General features: G+C 46.1%; 1 protein-coding gene across 3 annotated transcripts in view; it reads right to left on the bottom strand.

Annotated features, from left to right (window-relative positions):
- The window catches only part of RAB11FIP4 (RAB11 family interacting protein 4), a 211,044-nt gene extending 201,485 nt beyond the window's left edge, over positions 1–9,559 (bottom strand). For all 3 annotated transcript variants that reach the window (XR_013391779.1, XM_028711385.2, XM_028711404.2), the window contains exon 1: positions 9,250–9,559. Coding sequence is in view for 2 of the 3 variants with exons in the window: in XM_028711385.2 (XP_028567218.2) it covers positions 9,250–9,402 (153 nt within the window). In the remaining variant the exon portion in view is untranslated. The remainder of the gene's footprint in view (positions 1–9,249) is intronic.
- Positions 9,560–18,585: the final 9,026 nt, after the last annotated feature.

Below are 18,585 nucleotides of genomic sequence, written 5' to 3'. Positions count from 1 at the left end.
AAATGCCAGCTCCCTTGGCCTGGAAAGTGAGATGAGCACCGCAACCCCAGAGTCATCTGCGACTGGACTTAACTGTCAGGGGTCCTTTACAGTTTGAAAGCAGATCTTAGGCATGACCAGAGCCCTTTGGATATGCTAGCACTACAAAGCTGCTGTTGAGAAACCCTTCTCTTCGGTCTAAAGGAGAACAACATGGGCTACTGTGATCAAACTCTGTAATCAACATCGCTATTGAATATTACTCTAGGCCACATTCACAGCAGGCATTTAAAGCACTATGATGCCTTCTCAGAGAACTCTGAGAAGTGTAACTCTGGGAGGGGCTCTGAGATGAAAGGCTGCTATTTAGTCACCAGGGACCACTAGTGGAAGTGTGCTGCTGTCCTCGTGCCCTGGCTGTGGGCTACCTATAGGCATCCAGTCGGCCATTGTGAAAACAGGAGCTCCTGAACCTCCCCACCTCCCCACAAGCATGTATCTCAGGCCACTGAATGTGCATTATTGTATTTACCCGGTACTTTTCCAGCTGTTTCCATTTCCCAAGGCAACCAGTCTACATGTTCCACCAGAAAGAAATTAACTAATCTTATTTTCAGATAGCTCCTTACTCTTCTTGCTGTGTTGAATCCCTTCCCAATTCTGTGCAACCTTTGCTGGTTTCCCCCCCAGTTAAACAGAGCTGTTACAATGTAAAGCTTTCCCACAGCAGAACACCAGCTCCAGAAATCCCACTATCTCCCTAAGCAGATATGAAATGAATACAGCAAGGACAACCAATATACGAGGAAAAGGAGATTTGTTGTGGCACACATTAAATTTGGCAGGGATTTGTTCTGTTTCAGCTGCAAAGATTGATAGGGGTAGCCGTAGGATTGGAATAAGAGACTACCAAGCTCCACGGAAACCGATTCATCAACACAGAAGCAAGGCATTATATAACACCTATATGCACACAGAGAGAGAGAGAGAAAAGAGAAGAGAGAGGGTCTGCCAGACATCTTTTAGGGTCCCAATTGGCTGTTCTCCACCAGCCAAGAGAGGCAAACGAGGATGCCTTGAAATGTTGCAGATGAAATGCTCAGATTACACAAACACCCCACGCAATAAAAGAACTACTTGTATTGGTTTCTCCTGGATTCCGATATCAGGAACTTCTTAATTATATCTGAGGTCCAGCTCCGAGGGCCTTCTGGCGGTTCCCTCACTGCGAGAAGCCAAGTTACAGGGAACCAGGCAGAGGGTCTTCTCGGTAGTGGCGCTCTCCCTGTGGAACGCCCTCCCACCAGATGTCAAAGAGAACAACAACTACCAGACTTTTAGAAGACATCTGAAGGCATCCCTGTTTAAGGAAGCTTTTAATGTTTGATGTATCACAGTATTTTAATATTTTTTTGGAAGCCACCCAGAGTTGGTGTTGTTGTTGTTGTTGTTGTTGTTGTTGTTGTTGTTGTTAATTCTTCTCAGTTCCAGTTCAAGAGTTGCCTGCAGCAGTCAGTTGGCTGCTGGCTTTTCTCTGTAAGCCTCTCATTAAAGAAAGTCCCAGCTGGTTGAAGTCCTTGTGACTTCATAACATGCACTCCATCTTATTTCTCTGGCTCTCAAGGGACCAGTAAGGGATGCAGGAAGCTGCCATACTGAGTCAGATCATTGGTCCATGTAGCTCAGTCTACACATTGACTGGTAGCAGATCTCCAGGGTTTCGGACAGGAAGTCTCTCCCAGTCCTGCTTGAAGATGCCAGAGATGGAACCCATGACCGTCTGCATGCAAAGCAGATGTTCCACCGCTGAGCTACAGCCCTGGCCCTAATGCTAAGTGACCACTTGAGCTGAGCAATATACAACTTTTATGATGGAGAAAGAAAGTCTTGGGTAACCTGTGTCATAGAGTATACATCGGGGTGAGGAACTGGACCCACCAAGTGAGATGGATTTTTTTCCTCCTTCACTCTCTGTAGACCAGCGGTTCTCAACCTGTGGGTCCCCAGATGTTGTTGGACTACAACTCCCATCATCCCTGAGCTCTGATCTACCTTGCTAGCTAGGGATGATGGGAGTTGTAGTCCAACAGCATCTACAGGTTGAGAACCACTGCTGTAGACCAAGTTTGAAAGTAGGTGGGGCCATCTACCTGTCCATTGCATGATATCATGCCCGTGAAGGAGCATCTCCACCCCCATCGTTCAGCCCGGACACTGAGGTCCAGCTCTGAGGGTCTTCTGCTGGTTCCCTCATTGCAAGAAGTGAGGTTACAGGGAACCAGGCAGAGGGCCTTCTTGGTAGTGGTGCCCACCCTGTGGAACGCCCTCCCATCAGATGTCAAGGAAATAAACAACTTTTAGAAGACATCTGAAGGCAGCCCTCTTTAAGGAGGTTTTGAATGTTTGATGTTTTATCGTGTTTTTAATATTCTGTTGGAAGCTGCCCAGAGTGGCTGGGGAGCCCCGGCCAGATGGGTAGGGTATAAGTAATAGATAATGATGATGATGATGATGATGATGATGATGATGATGTATGCTAATGTGAGCCACAGTTCCAATAAAGACTACTTTACTGACATTGAAGACTCTTGACCCTTAATCTGGTTCCCTGCCCACCTCCATCAGAAATACAGTAAATAACAGGGCCTTTTCGCCTGTGGCACCCAAGACATGAAACAGCCTCCCAGTCTGAAGGAAGCTCCTCCTGGCTCCTTTGCTGCTCATTGTTTAGACAGGAACCAAAGTCTGTTTGATTTCAGCTAGTTTGTATAGGTTACCAACCTGCAGATGTTTTATGCTGCTACTGCTTTTTAAGTTGTTTTTTTTAAATCAACATTATTTTTATTGATATTTTGCTCTTTTTCATATGTGCTCACCTTTTTGTTGATACCTTGATTTATTATCGTGTCTTGTTTTATTTTCGATTGAAACCGCCTTGAATATTTTGATTGCAAATCACCTTTAACATTTTAAATGTCAACTAAGAAATTAGCACAATGTATCACAATTATATATTTAAATGCTGCCATAAAAGAGAATTTCAGACGGTGCCATTTCCCCCACCTTTGTAGCATGAAACAAACCATGTTTCCAATTTCTAGAAGCTACTTGTTTTTCTCTTGCATTAGTCAACTCTGCCAAACACAAGAGAACACATCAGCCCTTTTAAAAATGACCAGCATTGGCCTTTTCCCTTCTTCACCTCATCTATGCAGGCAGGAAAAATCATAAATACTTTCCACTTTAGGTCATCTGCAAACAGGAGTCCTGACTGAAACCAAATTTCAGGAACTCCTTCATTCCATTTGCTGCACAAACTACACTGAATTGTGATGTTTTAAGCGAGCAGTTCAGTTTCATTAGATGCATGAATTATCAGTGATTTTGCTAAGATTTCTAGCATCCTTTGGCACATTACAGGTTAAGTTATTCCACTTTCTATTCCATAAAGGGTTGAACTTTTAATCCTCTTAGGCTCGGGCTCGGCTGCCTCCTTTGCAGAGCTTAAAATATCTACACCCAACGCATAACAGGTACACTCATCCCAGAATGTGCACTGGGGTTGCTGCTGTAATCTTAGAGCTGCAAATTAGAATCTCCTAAAATGCCTTTTCCCATCAAACTGCATCAGTGGTACCTCGGTTTATGAACTTAATCCGTTCCGGAAGTCCGTTCTTAAACCGAAACCGTTCTTAAACCGAGGTGTGCTTTCCCTAATGAGGCCTCCCGCCGCCGGTGCCCTTCCACTGTTCGGATTCCATTCTTAGACCGAGTTAAAGTTCACAAACCGGGACACTACTTCCGGTTTTGCGGAATTCATAAACCAAATCATCAGTAAACAGGGCTGTTCTTAAACCGAGGTACCACTGTAATGGGAGAGGATGGGGTGAGGTACCTGCAGGACCTTTTCTCTTCTATGCAACTCTACAAAGGGAATATAATCTCTTAGGCCTCACTCCTCTGCAGTCTTCCACTAAATGTTCAGTGCTCGTCATCAAGAGGGTAAACTTCTATCACCCTGGCTCCCATCCATATTTGAATTGCACTGTTATTTACATCATGGCAGCCTAATCCATGGGTAGGCAAACCAAGGCCCAGGGGCCAGTTGCAGCCCAATCACCTTCTAAATCCGGCCTGCAGACGGTCCGGGAATCAGCATGTTTTTTACATGAGTAGAATGTGTGCTTTTATTTAAAATGCATCTCTGGGTTATTTGTGGGGCATAGGAATTTGTTCTCACCCCCACAAAAAAAAAATATAGCCCAGCCCCCCACAAGGTCTGAGGGACAGTGGACTGGCCTCCTGCTGAAAAGATTTGCTGACTCCTGGGCCCTAATCCTAGGACTTGCTGAGGAAGGGCAAAAAATGTTACCAACACAACGCCAAAATCAAAACCACTGAAGCAACTCAAGACAGCACAACTGCATTGGTGTAGCTACACTAGCCAAGGCTTGTCATTGTTGTTGTTGTTGTTGTTGTTGTTGTTGTTGTTGTTGTTGTTGTTGTTGTTGTTGTTGTTTATTAAACTGGTATACCTCCTTACACTCATAGGTCTTAGGGCAGTTCACAGGACAAAATCACAATATAAAAACACACAATACATAATCAAAATTAAAAAACAGAACAACCCAGTAACACCCCCACCCAAACACATTTTTGAAGGGCATTGAATGTCAATCAACCAAAGGCCTGAGAGCAGGCATAGGCAAACTCGGCCCTTCAGGTATTTGGGACTACAACTCCCATCATCCCTAGCTAACAGGACTGGTGGTCAGGGATGATGGGAACTGTAGTCTCAAAACATCTGGAGGGCCGAGTTTGCCTATGCCTGCCTGAGAGGAATGTTTTTGCCTGGCACCTAAAGGTATATAATGAAGGCGCCCCGCGAACCTCCCTGGGGAGAGCATTCCACAGACGGGGAGCCACTGCAGAGAAGGCCTTTTTAGAGCTCCCATATCTTTAAGAATTATTTTAAAATATTTATATTTTATTAAGGCGATTTCAGTTAAAAGAAATAAAGTGATACGGGGGGAAAAGAAGGAAAAGTGAGAGGGAGAACAATGACGACGATACATATAAAAACGAGAATATACAAAAAAAGCAATATACGATTTTCCCATACATTCTTGTATAAATTGGTATAGTGTTGTTGTCCTAGTGCTTATGTAAATACTAACAGCCCACTACATTTTGTATAAACTCATTCCAAATGTTATCCTATTTATCCATACAGAGTCTGCGCCTTTAAGAAGTCCATTCATAAATTGCCAGTGATATATCATCAGTCCATTGACTGGAGGGTATCATCTCTTTATTTTTCCAATTCCTCAATATCCATCTCTTGGCCACCATTAGGACATGGGGAATCCATTTCCGTTGTCCTGTTGATAATTTCCATAACAATTCAATAAAACATTCTCTACTGAAAGGTATCTTTAAGAATTATGTAGAGTTGGAAAAAAATGCCAAATGCAGTATTTTCACCTGCTGCCCAGATCTCTCAAAGACTGCCTACTCCTATGAGAACCTGTCCAATTACTCACATCATCCCCGGTGGTCCTATTCCTAATGCCTCCACAATTCAAGACCCCATAGGCCATCACAAGAAAGAGCACCATCTTGTGAGTCACTCTTGATTAGTGGCAAAAAGCTCACCTGGCTCCTTCCTTGTAGGCCAAAAACCTTACAATTTTGTAAAACTATTGTGGTTTCACATTAACTGTTTCGGTTCCCTGTAGTTTAAGCATCACTTTTATTTTTAACTCTGTTGATGCTGATATTGTTAGTTGCACCCTGTTGCTATGTCCAAAGCTGGTTTCAATTAATACGTATGTTCTTATCTTTCAATTGTTGTAAGCCACCTCACGGATCTTTCTGATGGAAGATATATATGAATAAATGAAAGCTGCACCTGCTAAAACTTATTTGTCTCCATTAGAGGTGGCGAACCTGTGGCCCTCCAGATGTTTTTGGACTACAAATCCCATCATCCACAGCCAGCATGGACAAATAGCCAGGGATGGTGGGAGTTGTAGTCCAACAACATATATACCGTATTTTTTGCACCACAACACTCACTTTTTTCCTCCTAGAAAGTAAGGGGAAATGTCTGTGCGTGTTATGGAGTGAATGGCTATGGATGGCAGGGGGGATCTGCTGCAGTTGTGAGCAGAGGATCCATGGTTCCCCTTCCTTCCCTCCTCCGTGGCTCGCTTTGAAACAGCAAAGCGGGAGAAGAGCTGCTGAGTGGGGAGGAGAGAGGGACAGAGAGCCTGCTTGCTTTAAAGGAGCAAAGCAAGCAGGCTTTCTGTCCCTCTCTCCTCCCCACTCAGCTCGCTAAATAGCATTATTAGCAGCATCCTTCTCCACACACCCCATGCGTGCTCCTTGTCCCTTGAGTGCTTTTCCTTCCCTCCCCACTTAAAACGTGGTTACAAAGCACGGATCCACATGGATCCTCAGGATTTTTGCACTGCGTCACCCCAAATTCACCATCAGATCACATAGCATGTCCATGGCTACATCTTGCACCAAAAAAATCACACACCCACTCTTGCCTGGGGTCGCAGTGGTGCAAAAATGTGGTTACAAAGCACGGATCCACATGGATCCTCAGGATTTTTGCATTGGGCTACTCCAAACTCACTGTCAGATCACATGTCTGTGGCCACAGCATGAACCACAAAAATCATACACCCACTGTTTCGTTTAGAATATTTTTTTCTTGTTTTCCTCCTCTAAAAACTACGTGCGTGTTATGGTCTGGTGCGTGTTAAAGAGCAAAAAATACAGTAAGTTTCAAAAAAGGATGATTAAGCTGTTTGTGTATGTAAGGACAGCAGCTAGCATTCTTTATGCAAAAAATGGAAGGAAGAAGAAGTTCCCACCAAAGAAGAATAGATAAGCAATGTGATGGACTATGCAAAATAGGCAAAGTTAACAGCCAAAATAAGAGAACCTAATGACGATTGCTTTGTAGCAGAATGGAAGCCTTTTTCGGATTACTTAAAGAAATTCCATAATATGATGAACTCATGAGCAGGATTTGAACTATGAGCAACAGAAGGAATTAGAGATTATAGTATTGTTGTTATGGTATAACAGATAGAAGACAGGGTGCAGCAAACAGGGAGAACTAAAAACACCATGGAAAATGGGGTGGGAAGTCTACAAAACAAAAGAAAAAATTACTATGTATACAAGTGAGTACTTTAAACTTTTTAAAATATAATTATAGATATAGGTATAAAATAGAAGGCTGAATGTTACCCTGATCTGAGATTAAGTGTCTTCAGGTCTGGCAAGAAAGATAAAACCATGAATCTCAAACATGCCTAAGGCAGGCATAGGCAAACTCAGCCCTCCAGATGTTTTGGGACTACAACTCCCACCATCCCTAGCTAACAGGACCAGTGGTCAGGGATGATGGGAATTGTAGTCTCAAAACATCTGGAGGGCCAAGTTTGCCTATGCCTGGCCTAAGGTGACATTGCTGCCTTTGAAAATACTATCACTAGAGGGAGTCAATAGCCATTTGAAGTATAAAATGATGTCTTCTGGAGGTCATAGAAAAATGGTGAGGAAGCTGTGGCCCTCCAGATCTTGTTGGACCGCAACTCCCACCATTCCTTACCATTGACCATGCTGGTTTGGGTTGCTGGGAACTGGAAACCAACAACATCTCTGGAAGGCTACAGGTTTTTGGCCTGTTGCATAGACTGTAAACAAACAAGCAAACTGAAAACGCATTTGCTACTCAAACCAGCTTTGATGTCCAGTAGTTCCATTCAGCTCCAAAGTTAAGTTATGGTCTTCAAACCAATTACGATTCTCAAACCCAGTTGTTTTAGAATTGTTGATGGCTTCAACATAATGGTTTGGGGGCTTTGAAGCTCAAGGGTCTTGTGTTTCTGTACAATACAATACATTCATTGGATGCCTTGGTAAAGCTACCAACTTTATTGACACTCCATATCAGAGCAAAGGGAAAACAAAGACGAACCAAGTTCAAACACTTTGATGAAGCACAAAAGCCCTCTCCATATTCACATCAAAAGAAATTGTCAGCAAGACCAATACCAAAATCTTCCAACATTCCCCCTTTGTGGGGTGCCTGTAGGCTGTTTTAGAGAAAGAAACTGTGTTCTAGTCCTGTTCAGCAATCACGCAAATAGTTTGAAGAGCTTTGCCCTACAGATATTGACATTCTTCGCATAATCACCCAATGAAACGAGTCAACTGCTAGTGAGATCAGGCAATTAAAAAAAGAGAAAACCAACAGCAGGTAAGAACGATACTAGTGGCCAGGGGAGCAGGGATGGTAAAAAATAAGGTTGATGTTGTTGTTTTTAGTCTAGTAGGCTATGGGAAGTGTGAGGGAAGATGAGAAAAAAGTCTGTCCAAAATCTGTAACACAGAAGACGTGACTAAGGAGCAAACATGTGATGGTCAGTTACAAGTAAGGGGGTGGGGAAGGCAATTCTCACAACGGGGATTCAGTTTTCATTGCAATAACTGCTTTTAAAGTGCTGTGCACATCATCTCCCTGCCTAAGGCTATTGGTGAAATGTTGCAACTACATGCAGGATTCAGGGCCATAAATGTATCTCAAGTCATTTGGAAGCACAGAGCGATGAAATCAGGGGTGGCCAATGTAGGCTCCTTAAGACGTCACTCTGCTCCACAGATTTCCATGCAAGTACATTCCGTTCTGTGACACAGGGATATACCCCCAGTCCTGACTAGGGCACTTGGTGCTTCTATGGGGTTTAGCACCAAGAACATGCCTCAATCTCCGTTTTATGGTGTTCCAGTGTTGCTCTCTCCAACACACCAGTCTTCTGCATGGGGAGTAGGAGTCTCTGACTCCCCCCAAGAAGAAGGGTGCTCCTTTAGTGCGTATTTTCTAAAGTACGGGCCGTGAAGATAGAAGCCAGCACAAAGGCTCAGCGGCTTACTTAAACATATGGCAGCCACAGCAGTGAGGGAAAGGCCCTCTGCACATGCTCAGAGGCATGCCATTATTCCACACATTCCTGGACACCATTTCTGAAACCCTGAGACCCTGTCTGTGCTGTAAGAGATGTGTATCATTCTGATAGAATCTGGGGGTTGTGGGTGAGGGAGCAGTCTCAGAAATAGGGCTTAGTGAGATTTGGGGAGCCCCAAGGATGATCCATAATAAGGCTGGCTCCCCCCCCCCCCCAAGGAAAGGCAGTTCTTAAATATCCGGCGTGGAACGGAGGTGCCCCCCCCACCAAGTTGCCTTACCTCATCCCCCTGGCCAAACTGCAGCCCCAGGGCGACGAAGTGCTCCACCCGGATGAAGCCGTCGGCGTCCTCATCGCACACATCGAAGACCTCCTTGAGCTTCCGCAGAAACTGCATCAGGTTCGGTGGCTCCCCGAGGCCACTGGGCTCCATGGCGCCCTATGGGGATTAGCTGGACCCCGCCGCGGGCGAGATGCTCTCCCGGTCCATCACCGCAGGAGGAGAAGCGGCTGTGGGGGCGGAGGCAGCAGCGGCGGCAGCAGCCATGATCTGGGCAGGCGAGCGGCTCCTGCTCTTCTCTCGCCTTCAGCCTGAACAGCTTCTGAATGACATCAGCAAAGGGAGGAGAAAGGCGCGCGGGAGGGGGCGGCGGGGGGGAGGCGGAGGGAGGAACAATGGCGAGAGGAGGAGGAGGCGGCAGAGCGCGAGGGGACCAGCTCGCGGGGGACGAAGGATGCACATCAAAGAAGATGCCCGCGGCCGCCCAGGGGATGCGAGCGTTGGGTACCACTAGGGGGCAAGGTTGCCGTTCCGGCGTATGCCATCTCCCCTCAACTCTTCCTCTATCTCTCTCTCACACATATGTACTCACTCAATCTTCCGTTTTCACGTTTCTAAGACGCCGGATTCGTTTACACGAAGAGCCACCACTAAACTCGGCACCTGAGCTGTCGGCATATATTGAAAAACGAGAAGCGCATGTGCCAGATCACATTCAAGAGGTTTAGTTCCCTTGCGCTGCTCTGTTATATATACCCACAATCAGTTTTCGGCAGTTTAGATCCCCTCCCCCGCCTTTCAACAGCTGGTTTTGGCAAACCTGAGGATTGTATTCCGCGTTTGAGACGGGGGAGGTGGACGGAGTCAAGGGTGCTAATCTTGGTTAATTGACGTCGTCTTCAAAGGTGAGGTTGGGTAGGTGGCATTAAGAAAATATCTCCCCCACCCCCAACATAGAAGCCAACTCCTAGGGGCCGAGGTCCCTCAGACCCACCCCCCCATAAAATAATGCCCCCAAAAAGTTGATGGGCATTGCCATTCAAATGGTGCGCATGTGCCACATAATGTGATCGATTATATGGAGTGGGGCTCATCTGGGCCCCCTCAATATTTTATTCAAGTTGGCACCCCTGACTTTCCAGTGTTTAATCACCTGGTACAGCTAACCGTGTGGATTAAAGTGTTTAAAAATGTAATACTAGGACCAGGGAGACACAGAGTCAGCTTTCTGCTCAGCTGAGAAACTCACTGGAAGACCTTGGGTTTGTTGCTATCTCTCAACCTAACCTACCTAACAGGGTCATTGTGAAGATGAAATGGAGAAGGGGCAAATTGCCTTGAACTCCTTGGCAGTGGCGTAGCGTGGGTTGTCAGCACCCGGGGCAAGGCAAGTAATTTGCGCCCCCTAACCCGTGGATTTGCGCCCCCTAACCCGTGGATTTGCGCCCCCTAACCCGTGGATTTGCGCCCCCTAACCCGTGGATTTGCCCTAACCCCAGATGTTGCGCCCGGTGCGGCCAGCCCCCCCTGCACCCCCCACGCTACGCCACTGCTCCTTGGTGGAATGGTGATTTTAAAAAAATATATGATAAAATGTTATGGAGTGAATAGTCTTTGCAAGCATGCTGGGTTTAAATTAAGCATGCCATGCTTAATTTAAACCAAGATTCAGCAACTGGCCTCACCCAGGACATGTCAGGTGGTAAATTATTAGGACCCCAATCTCAGGACTAACCATGGAGTAAATTCCATTGGCCTCTGTGGAGCTTATTTCCCATTTTCCTAATGGGACAGTGATGGCTGCTACATTGAATATGATTACGGTATGTGAAATAGTCCTCAGACACGAGTTGTTACCTATTCTATAAAGGGAAGAGTGAACAACCATTGCAGGGGGCAATTCCTTTTGGTGCATTCCCATCAAAAATTGCCCCATTCGCTAGCATTTCAGAATGAGAAAAGACCAAAACAACAACCCTCAAACCAAAAACCTTGAGCTGCAATAATATTTCACACAAAAATGGCTTTCAAATTTGGGTCTCAGATTTTGCATGTTTACAATTCTCATATTTTCTTTTTAACTGTTTGATTTTAAGGAGCATGGTGGTGGTCGCTAGGGGGGAAACTTCATATATTTATAGGTAACAGTAATTAGTAATAATTAGCCAAATTCATCCCCTTGCACTCTATTAGGAAAATACATGACAGGTGTGGGTTCCACACACTCCACTAGTAAACACCTTGTTACACATCCCTAAATCAAATCTTCTGCAGCTGGGAGGCATATACCGTAAATTAGGCAGGAACCAGAGATCAACAGCTCAGGTATCCTGGAGAACTAATGTATTAGCTGTGAAGAGCTGGGACTAGAAAAAAAAGAGACTCTCGCTGCTGCTAGATTTCGAGCTGTGTAAATCTTGATTACAGCTTTCCAAGCAAGTGCTGGGATTCTTGTGAAATCCAGGTACTTGAGGGCTTGGACTCTAGCCAGGATTTCTGCAGCTTGATAGCTGGGCCCTGCCTGTTAATGAGTTCACACTGTGCCATTACAGCTGTTTTTACATTTCCTGAGATTTTTATGAGTGATGTTTTGAAGAGCATTACTGGACTTCAACTTCCAGAGGCATTTTCTACTCTTTTTTTGCTAGAGATGTTAATATTGACACTTGCAGCTGGAATCAAAGGGCACCTCGTTAAGTACTAGATTCTACCAGCAAAAGGATTCCGTTTCGACTTTTTTCTAGAAATTCTGGATTGAAAGGAGGATGTGGGAAAGTAGTCGAATTTCTGCTTCTCCACTGTGCTACATTCTGCAATGTTATCCAGTTGTGGTGCTGCTGCTTCCCTCTTTTGCTGCTGGTTTTAATGTTTTCATGTTCGATTCAAAACATATATTAAGCCTTATCTATAATGGACTGCAAGAAGATCAAACCTATCCATTCTTAAGGAAATCAGCCCTGAGTGCTCATTGGAAGGACAGATCCTGAAGCTGAGACTCCAATACTTTGGCCACCTCATGAGAAGAGAAGACTCCCTGGAAAAGACCCTGATGTTGGGAAAGATGGAGGGCACAAGGAGAAGGGGACGACAGAGGACGAGATGGTTGGACAGTGTTCTCGAAGCTACCAGCATGAGTTTGACCAAACTGCGGGAGGCAGTGGAAGACAGGAGTGCCTGGCGTGCTCTGGTCCAGGGGGTCACGGAGAGTCGGACATGACTAAATGACTAGACAACAACAAGGGTGTCACCCCCCCCCCGCCACCCATCTATCCCAGCAAGGTCTACCAGGGAGATTTTCCAGGCAGTGGCGATGATATCACTTCTGCCGCTCCCTGCATGAAGATGAAGGAAGCAAGCTTTAAAATTTACACACGGAAATTTTTTTGAGTCTCATTAGAGTGCAGGCCAAGGGATAGAGTGTCAGACTTGAATATAAGATTCTGGAATTCAGATTCCAGGTTTGTGTCTTGGGTTCACAGCTCTCTCTCTCTCTCTCTCTCTCTCTCTCTCTCTCTCTGTGTGTGTGTGTGTGTGTGTAGCAGCAGTCTCCTCATCTGCATCTTCAGGACAGAAAGGAGCCTCCCAGGTTTGGTTTGGTCTGGTCTGGTCTGGTCTGGTCTGGTCTGGTTTGGTCTGGTCTGGTCTTGTTTGGTTTAGTTTGGTTTGTTCTGTTCCCTGCTGCCTCTCTCCTTGTGGCTGGTGGCTGAAATGGACCCCCATGCAACATGGGAGGGGGTGCATGGGTTGGGAGAAGCAACAGGTTCCAAGTGGAAAGGAATAACACCATCCCTATGTTCTGCAGATTCCTGCTGTATTGAAATTTTGCATGCAGCTTTCATGTTTCGGAAACCTCGTATCTGCTGCACTAATGGACATTTCACAGATAGGTGGGTTAACTACATGTGCATGATGCAGGCAAGTACCGTATTTTTCGCACCATAGGGCGCACCGGACCATAGGGCGCACCCAATTTTGGGGGGGGGGGAATAAAGGGGGGGAAATTATTTTTTCCCCCCCAGGCGCGGGGCTGGGGCGGGGGAAGCTCGAGCTTCCCCCGACCCCAGCCCCAGCCCCCAAACAGGCAGCTCTCCGCAAGCAGCGGGAGCGCTCCCGCTGCTTGCGGAGAGGTCCGCGAAGCCTGGGCGCGCTGAGCTCAGCGCGACCAGGCTCCGGCATGCAGGCACCTCTCCGCAAGCGGCGGGAGCGCTCCTGCCGCTTGCGGAGAGGTCCGCGAAGCCTGGACGCGCTGAGCTCAGCGCGCCCAGGCTCCGGCATGCAGGCACCTCTCCGCAAGCGGCAGGAGCGCAGCGCTGGGCTCCCGCTGCTTGCGGAGAGGTGTGCGAAGCCTGGAGAGCGTGAGGGGTCGGTGCGCACCGACCCCTCTCACTCTCCAGGCTTCAGCGAAAGCCTGCATTCGCACAATAGGACGCACACACATTTCCCCTTCATTTTTGGAGGGGAAAAAGTGCGTCCTATGGTGCGAAAAATACGGTAAACAGAAACCTTCCCTTTTTCCGATTTGTTCCTCAGGGGCTTTTAGATCATGTTCCCTTCCAGCTCTACAGTTCTGTGATTCTAAAACCACATGTTCTTGCTACAGATCACAAGGCACTGAGCAGCCACAGTCTGACAGCTGCCCATCAAATGTCTGCGCACACTAATGAGATCTGGGAGAGGCAAGAAATGAGGAATCTGGATGGTGCTGTAGGAAGTGTCACTGGGAAGCAACCGAGAATGCCCATTTGCGATGCGACAGCTTTCAGCGGAGGTGAGGGGTCTGAGAATGAAGGGGGGGGGAGGAAAGAGAGGGAATGGATCTGAGACCAGGTCTGAGACCAGAAATAGGTAAAGGTAAAGGGACCCTTGACCATTAGGTCCAGTTGTGACCGACTCTGGGGTTGCAGCGCTCATCTTGCTTTATTGACCGAGGGAGCCGGCGTACAGCTTCTGGGTCATGTGGCCAGCATGACTCAGCCGCTTCTGGCGAACCAGAGCAGCGCACGGAAACGCCATCGAACCACCAACCTTCTGATCGGCAAGTCCTAGGCTCTGTGGTTTAACCCACAGTGCCACCTGCGTCCCTGAGACCAGAAATGGTCCAGAGGAAAAGCCAGCTATTTTAGAGTGGCTGGGGAAACCCAGCCAAATGGGCAAGGTATAAATAATGGTTGTTGTTATTTTGACCCATGAGCTTGTTTGGATTTTTGAGTGAGTGCCATGGGAGACATCCCTCTCTGCTCCACGTGTAAACTTAGATCCCATAGAAAATCTGAGCTTTGAAAAGCACATAGAGCTGGAAGAGGAAGTGGGGAAGAGAGTCAGTTTTCCCAACTTCCTCCTTTAGCTCTATGAACATTTCCAGAGAGAAAAAGGCAACTGGCCTTACCATTCCATAAGCAACCCTAACCCTAACCACAATACGCTCTCCATGAATTTGTCTGATCCTCTTTTAAAGCCACCCATTCCTTCTTTTGTGACATTGCTTACATAGCAAAGAAGTCACTATCTATGGATCAGGGGGGGGGGGGTTATATCAGCAGGCTTGTGAGAACCTCACAGTTTGTAGAAGTATGAGATAAAGAAGCAGTAACCTCGGGGGAAACTCCAGTGAGAGGATGTACATACTCGGTGTCTATGGAATACTGACAAACTGGGAAGCAAGGGTGGTGGAAAATGAGGGAAGTGGAAGGCGGAATGGAATGGTGTCACTGAAATAGTGAAGATGGGAACACCACACTGCAACATTTTGTTGCAGGCCCTACTTGTTCATAGCCCTTTGCAATAACCCCTTCCCACAGTGTGAATTGGGATTAACTGAAACAAAGTGCCAAGATATGACAGAATGGGTTTCTGGGGAACAACTGCATGTGCATCCATGAAGAAAGTGAAAATCTGGAAACAAACGTTGTTGAGCTATTTTTAGGCTTTTATTTTTTAGCTGCAGGCTTGTCCCTCATAACTGCACACAGATATCTGCTGCAAACCAGCAGGATGGAAACAGATAATATACGATGTGCCGGCTGCCGTGTTAGTCACTACCAGAAATACCCTCTGCTCAGATCATGTGCTCTGTGGAACAGCAAGCGTAGGGCTTGTTACGGAAGGAGAAGCGCCTTCTCTGCTCCTGAAATATCACTTTTGATGGGCTTGTCATTTTGGCTTGTTAAAGGTTAGTGATTGAGGAGGAGACATTTCACGGTGAGGCCCTGCGGTATCCACAGAGCTAGCGGGATTCTGCCAGTTGTCAGATGTTTTCCCCTATCAATGCCATCCCTCCTTATTTAGCTGGTGTCACAACTCCTTTTGTAGCAAATGCATCACCCAAAGGCTGGTGACCTTATCATCTGCCATTTCCATCACCTTCCAATGTACAGTAGCAACGTCTCTTAATACATTTGCAGGCTGTGTTCACCCTAGGAAACACATCTCATGTTCTCCATATAGATATATTAACAACAGATGTGCAGTTTTTAATGTTTTCCAGGTTCCTAGTTAAGAGCTTTCTCATCTTGCCTTCAATAAGCTTCTCTGAAGGTTGTTTTCAGGTGGCATTGGACCCCGGCTTGTCTAGCCAAAATCAATACATCCCTGTGTCCCTCCTTTGTTGGAAAGGTTGTGAGAACCTTGGGACATATTAGTGGGAATGCAAGATTATCTATATATTCTGGACCAGGGTCTTCGATACTATCTCCAAAATTGTTAACCAACCTCTCTCATCAAACCCAGTCTTTGCTCTGCCTTCACTAAACCCAGATTCTAATCCTACTATCCAGCATAAAGATTTAACCCCCCCCCCCACTGATAGCCGCATGTCTCATGATACCGTATCACTGGAAATCGCAGGAAGCCTACCTCTAATAAAAACAATAATTTATTATTTATATCCCACCCATCTAGCTAGGCCTCCCCAGCCACTCTGGGTGGCTCCCAACAGAATATTGAAAACACGATAAAACATCAAACATTAAAAACTTCCCTAAACAGGGCCGCCTTCAGATGTCTTCTAAAAGTCAGATAGTTGTTTATTTCCTTGACATCTGATGGGAGGGCGTTCCACAGGGCGGGCGCCACTACCGAGAAGGCCCTCTGCCTGGTTCCCTGTAACTTCACTTCTCGCAGTGAGGGAACCTCCAGAAGGCCCTCGGAGCTGAATCTCAGTGTCTGGGCTGAACAATGGGGGTGGAGATGCTCCTTCAGGTATACTGGGCCGAGGCCGTTTAGGGCTTTAAAGGTCAGCACCAACACTTTGAATTGTGCTTGGAAACGTACTGGGAAATAAACCCCCATCCTGAAAAAAATATAGTCCGGTCCACCACATGGTCTGAGGGACAGTGGACCAGCCCACGGCTGAAAAAGGTTGCTGTCCCCTGGCATAGGTCCATCGAAATCAGAATTGCCTGCAATTGACTGGAAGTCGCTCTCCAGGAAGTTGTTTTCTCAGGAAGAGGAAAATATTTTTGGCAGGAGCACGTGAGGCAGGAGAGGGGTGACAGAGCCGCATCTCCAATTTTTATTTTTAAAAATATTTTTATTAACAATTTCAGCATAACAAAATTTCAAAACATATCATATTCATTATTTTCCCCCCTTTTCCCCACCCCCCATCAAACCCTCCCCCCGAAACTTCCCTCAGCTCCTCTCTCTGATTTCTCAGCACATATTATTCTCTGCATATTATAAACTTGTACATATCCTTACGTTATCTTTCTATCATGTTATCAACCAATAAATTTGTGTATGTTTATTCAAACCCTGCCAAGGAGTCCAGTTCATTTTGTTGTCTTTTTAGATAATTTGTAAAAAGCTCCCCTTCTTCCTTAAAGTCACAGTTGTCCTTGTCTCTCAGTTGGTATGTCAATTTAGCCAGTTCTGCATAAGCCATCAACTTTTCTTGCCACTGTTCTTTTGTTGGGATTTCTTCATTCTTCCATCCTTGTCCTACCCAGACTCTTGCCACTGTTGTAGCATACATAAATAAGTTCTTTATTTTTCTTGGATTTCCCATTTTTAGAGGAGCTTCAGGGAAAATTGCAATTTTCTTCTTCTTTTGGCCTCCAGTGCAGTAAAGACAGCTCATACAGCTCATCACATGGGAGATCTGCAAGTTCCCCTTTGGCCATTGTACTTGCAGCATGAAGAGCAGAAACTCTGGTGCTCACATATAAGAAACAGCAGCATCCTGTCCTGGTTCTTCATCTCTCAGCGTCCCAGTCTCCTACACCCAAATCTACCAACTTGATTTCATTCTTTCCCCTTCCTTCCACCCACATCCTTGCCTTCAGCTCAGTGTGGGGCAATGGTTAGTCTTTAAACATTAGCATTTCAAGCACTAAACAACTTAGGCCCAAATATCTGAAAGACCACCACCTTTCCCACAGTCCCACTTGGGCTGGCCTTGGCCCAGTATACCTGAAGGAGCGTCTCCACCCCAATCGTTCTGCCGGGATGCTGAGGTCCAGCACCGAGGGCCTTCTGGCAGTTCCCTCGCTGCGAGAAGTGAGGTTACAGGGAACCAGGCAGAGGGCCTTCTCGGTAGTGGCGCTCACCCTGTGGAAAGCCCTTACATCAGATGTCAAAGAGACAAACAACTACCTGACATTTAGAAGACATCTGAAGGAAGTTTTTAATGTGTGACATTTTAATGTATTTTAAATTTTTGTTGGAAGCCACCCAGAGTGGCTGGGGAAACTCAGCCAGATGGGCAGGGTGCAAATTAATTAATTTATTATTATTATTATTATTATTATTATTATTATTATTATTAGCAGCAGGGCCACTCAAGGAAGTCCCATCATCCTCAGAAGTTTGGGGGTGGCAGCTTCTCAGTTGTGGAATTCCCTCCCCATCAAACTTGGCACCTTCCTGGTCTAGTTTCTATGGTAGGTTGAAGTCAGATTTCTTTACCCTATCCTAGGCATAGGCAAACTTGGCCCTCCAGATGTTTTTGGCCTACAACTCCCATCATCCCTAGTTAGCAGGACCAGTGGTCAGGGATGATGGGAATTGTAGTCTCAAAACATCTGGAGGGCCAAGTTTGCCTATGCCTGCCCTAGCCATTGGCACCTGATATCGATTAGCAACTACCCTATTTTTGTGACGGTCAGCTGTTTCAAATTGCTTTTAATATTGCTTTTCTAAAGCACTGCAACCTGTCCTTAGACCTTACGAAGGCAGGTTAACAGCTCAAAAATAAAATAAAATACTTGGATCAGGCTTCCAATCTGCACTTGACATGAAGCTCATAGGCAGTGTCTGAAATTCGCCGGATTGCGACCAAGTGAAGATGCCTGGGTGTCAGGATGGCACCCGACATCTCCACCATCTGGAGGTTTATTC

This window comes from Podarcis muralis, chromosome 2 (assembly GCF_964188315.1).
Source record: "Podarcis muralis chromosome 2, rPodMur119.hap1.1, whole genome shotgun sequence".
NCBI lineage: Eukaryota > Metazoa > Chordata > Lepidosauria > Squamata > Lacertidae > Podarcis > Podarcis muralis.
Note: the sequence above shows the minus strand (reverse complement) of the source record. Positions and strands in the feature narration are given on the sequence as shown.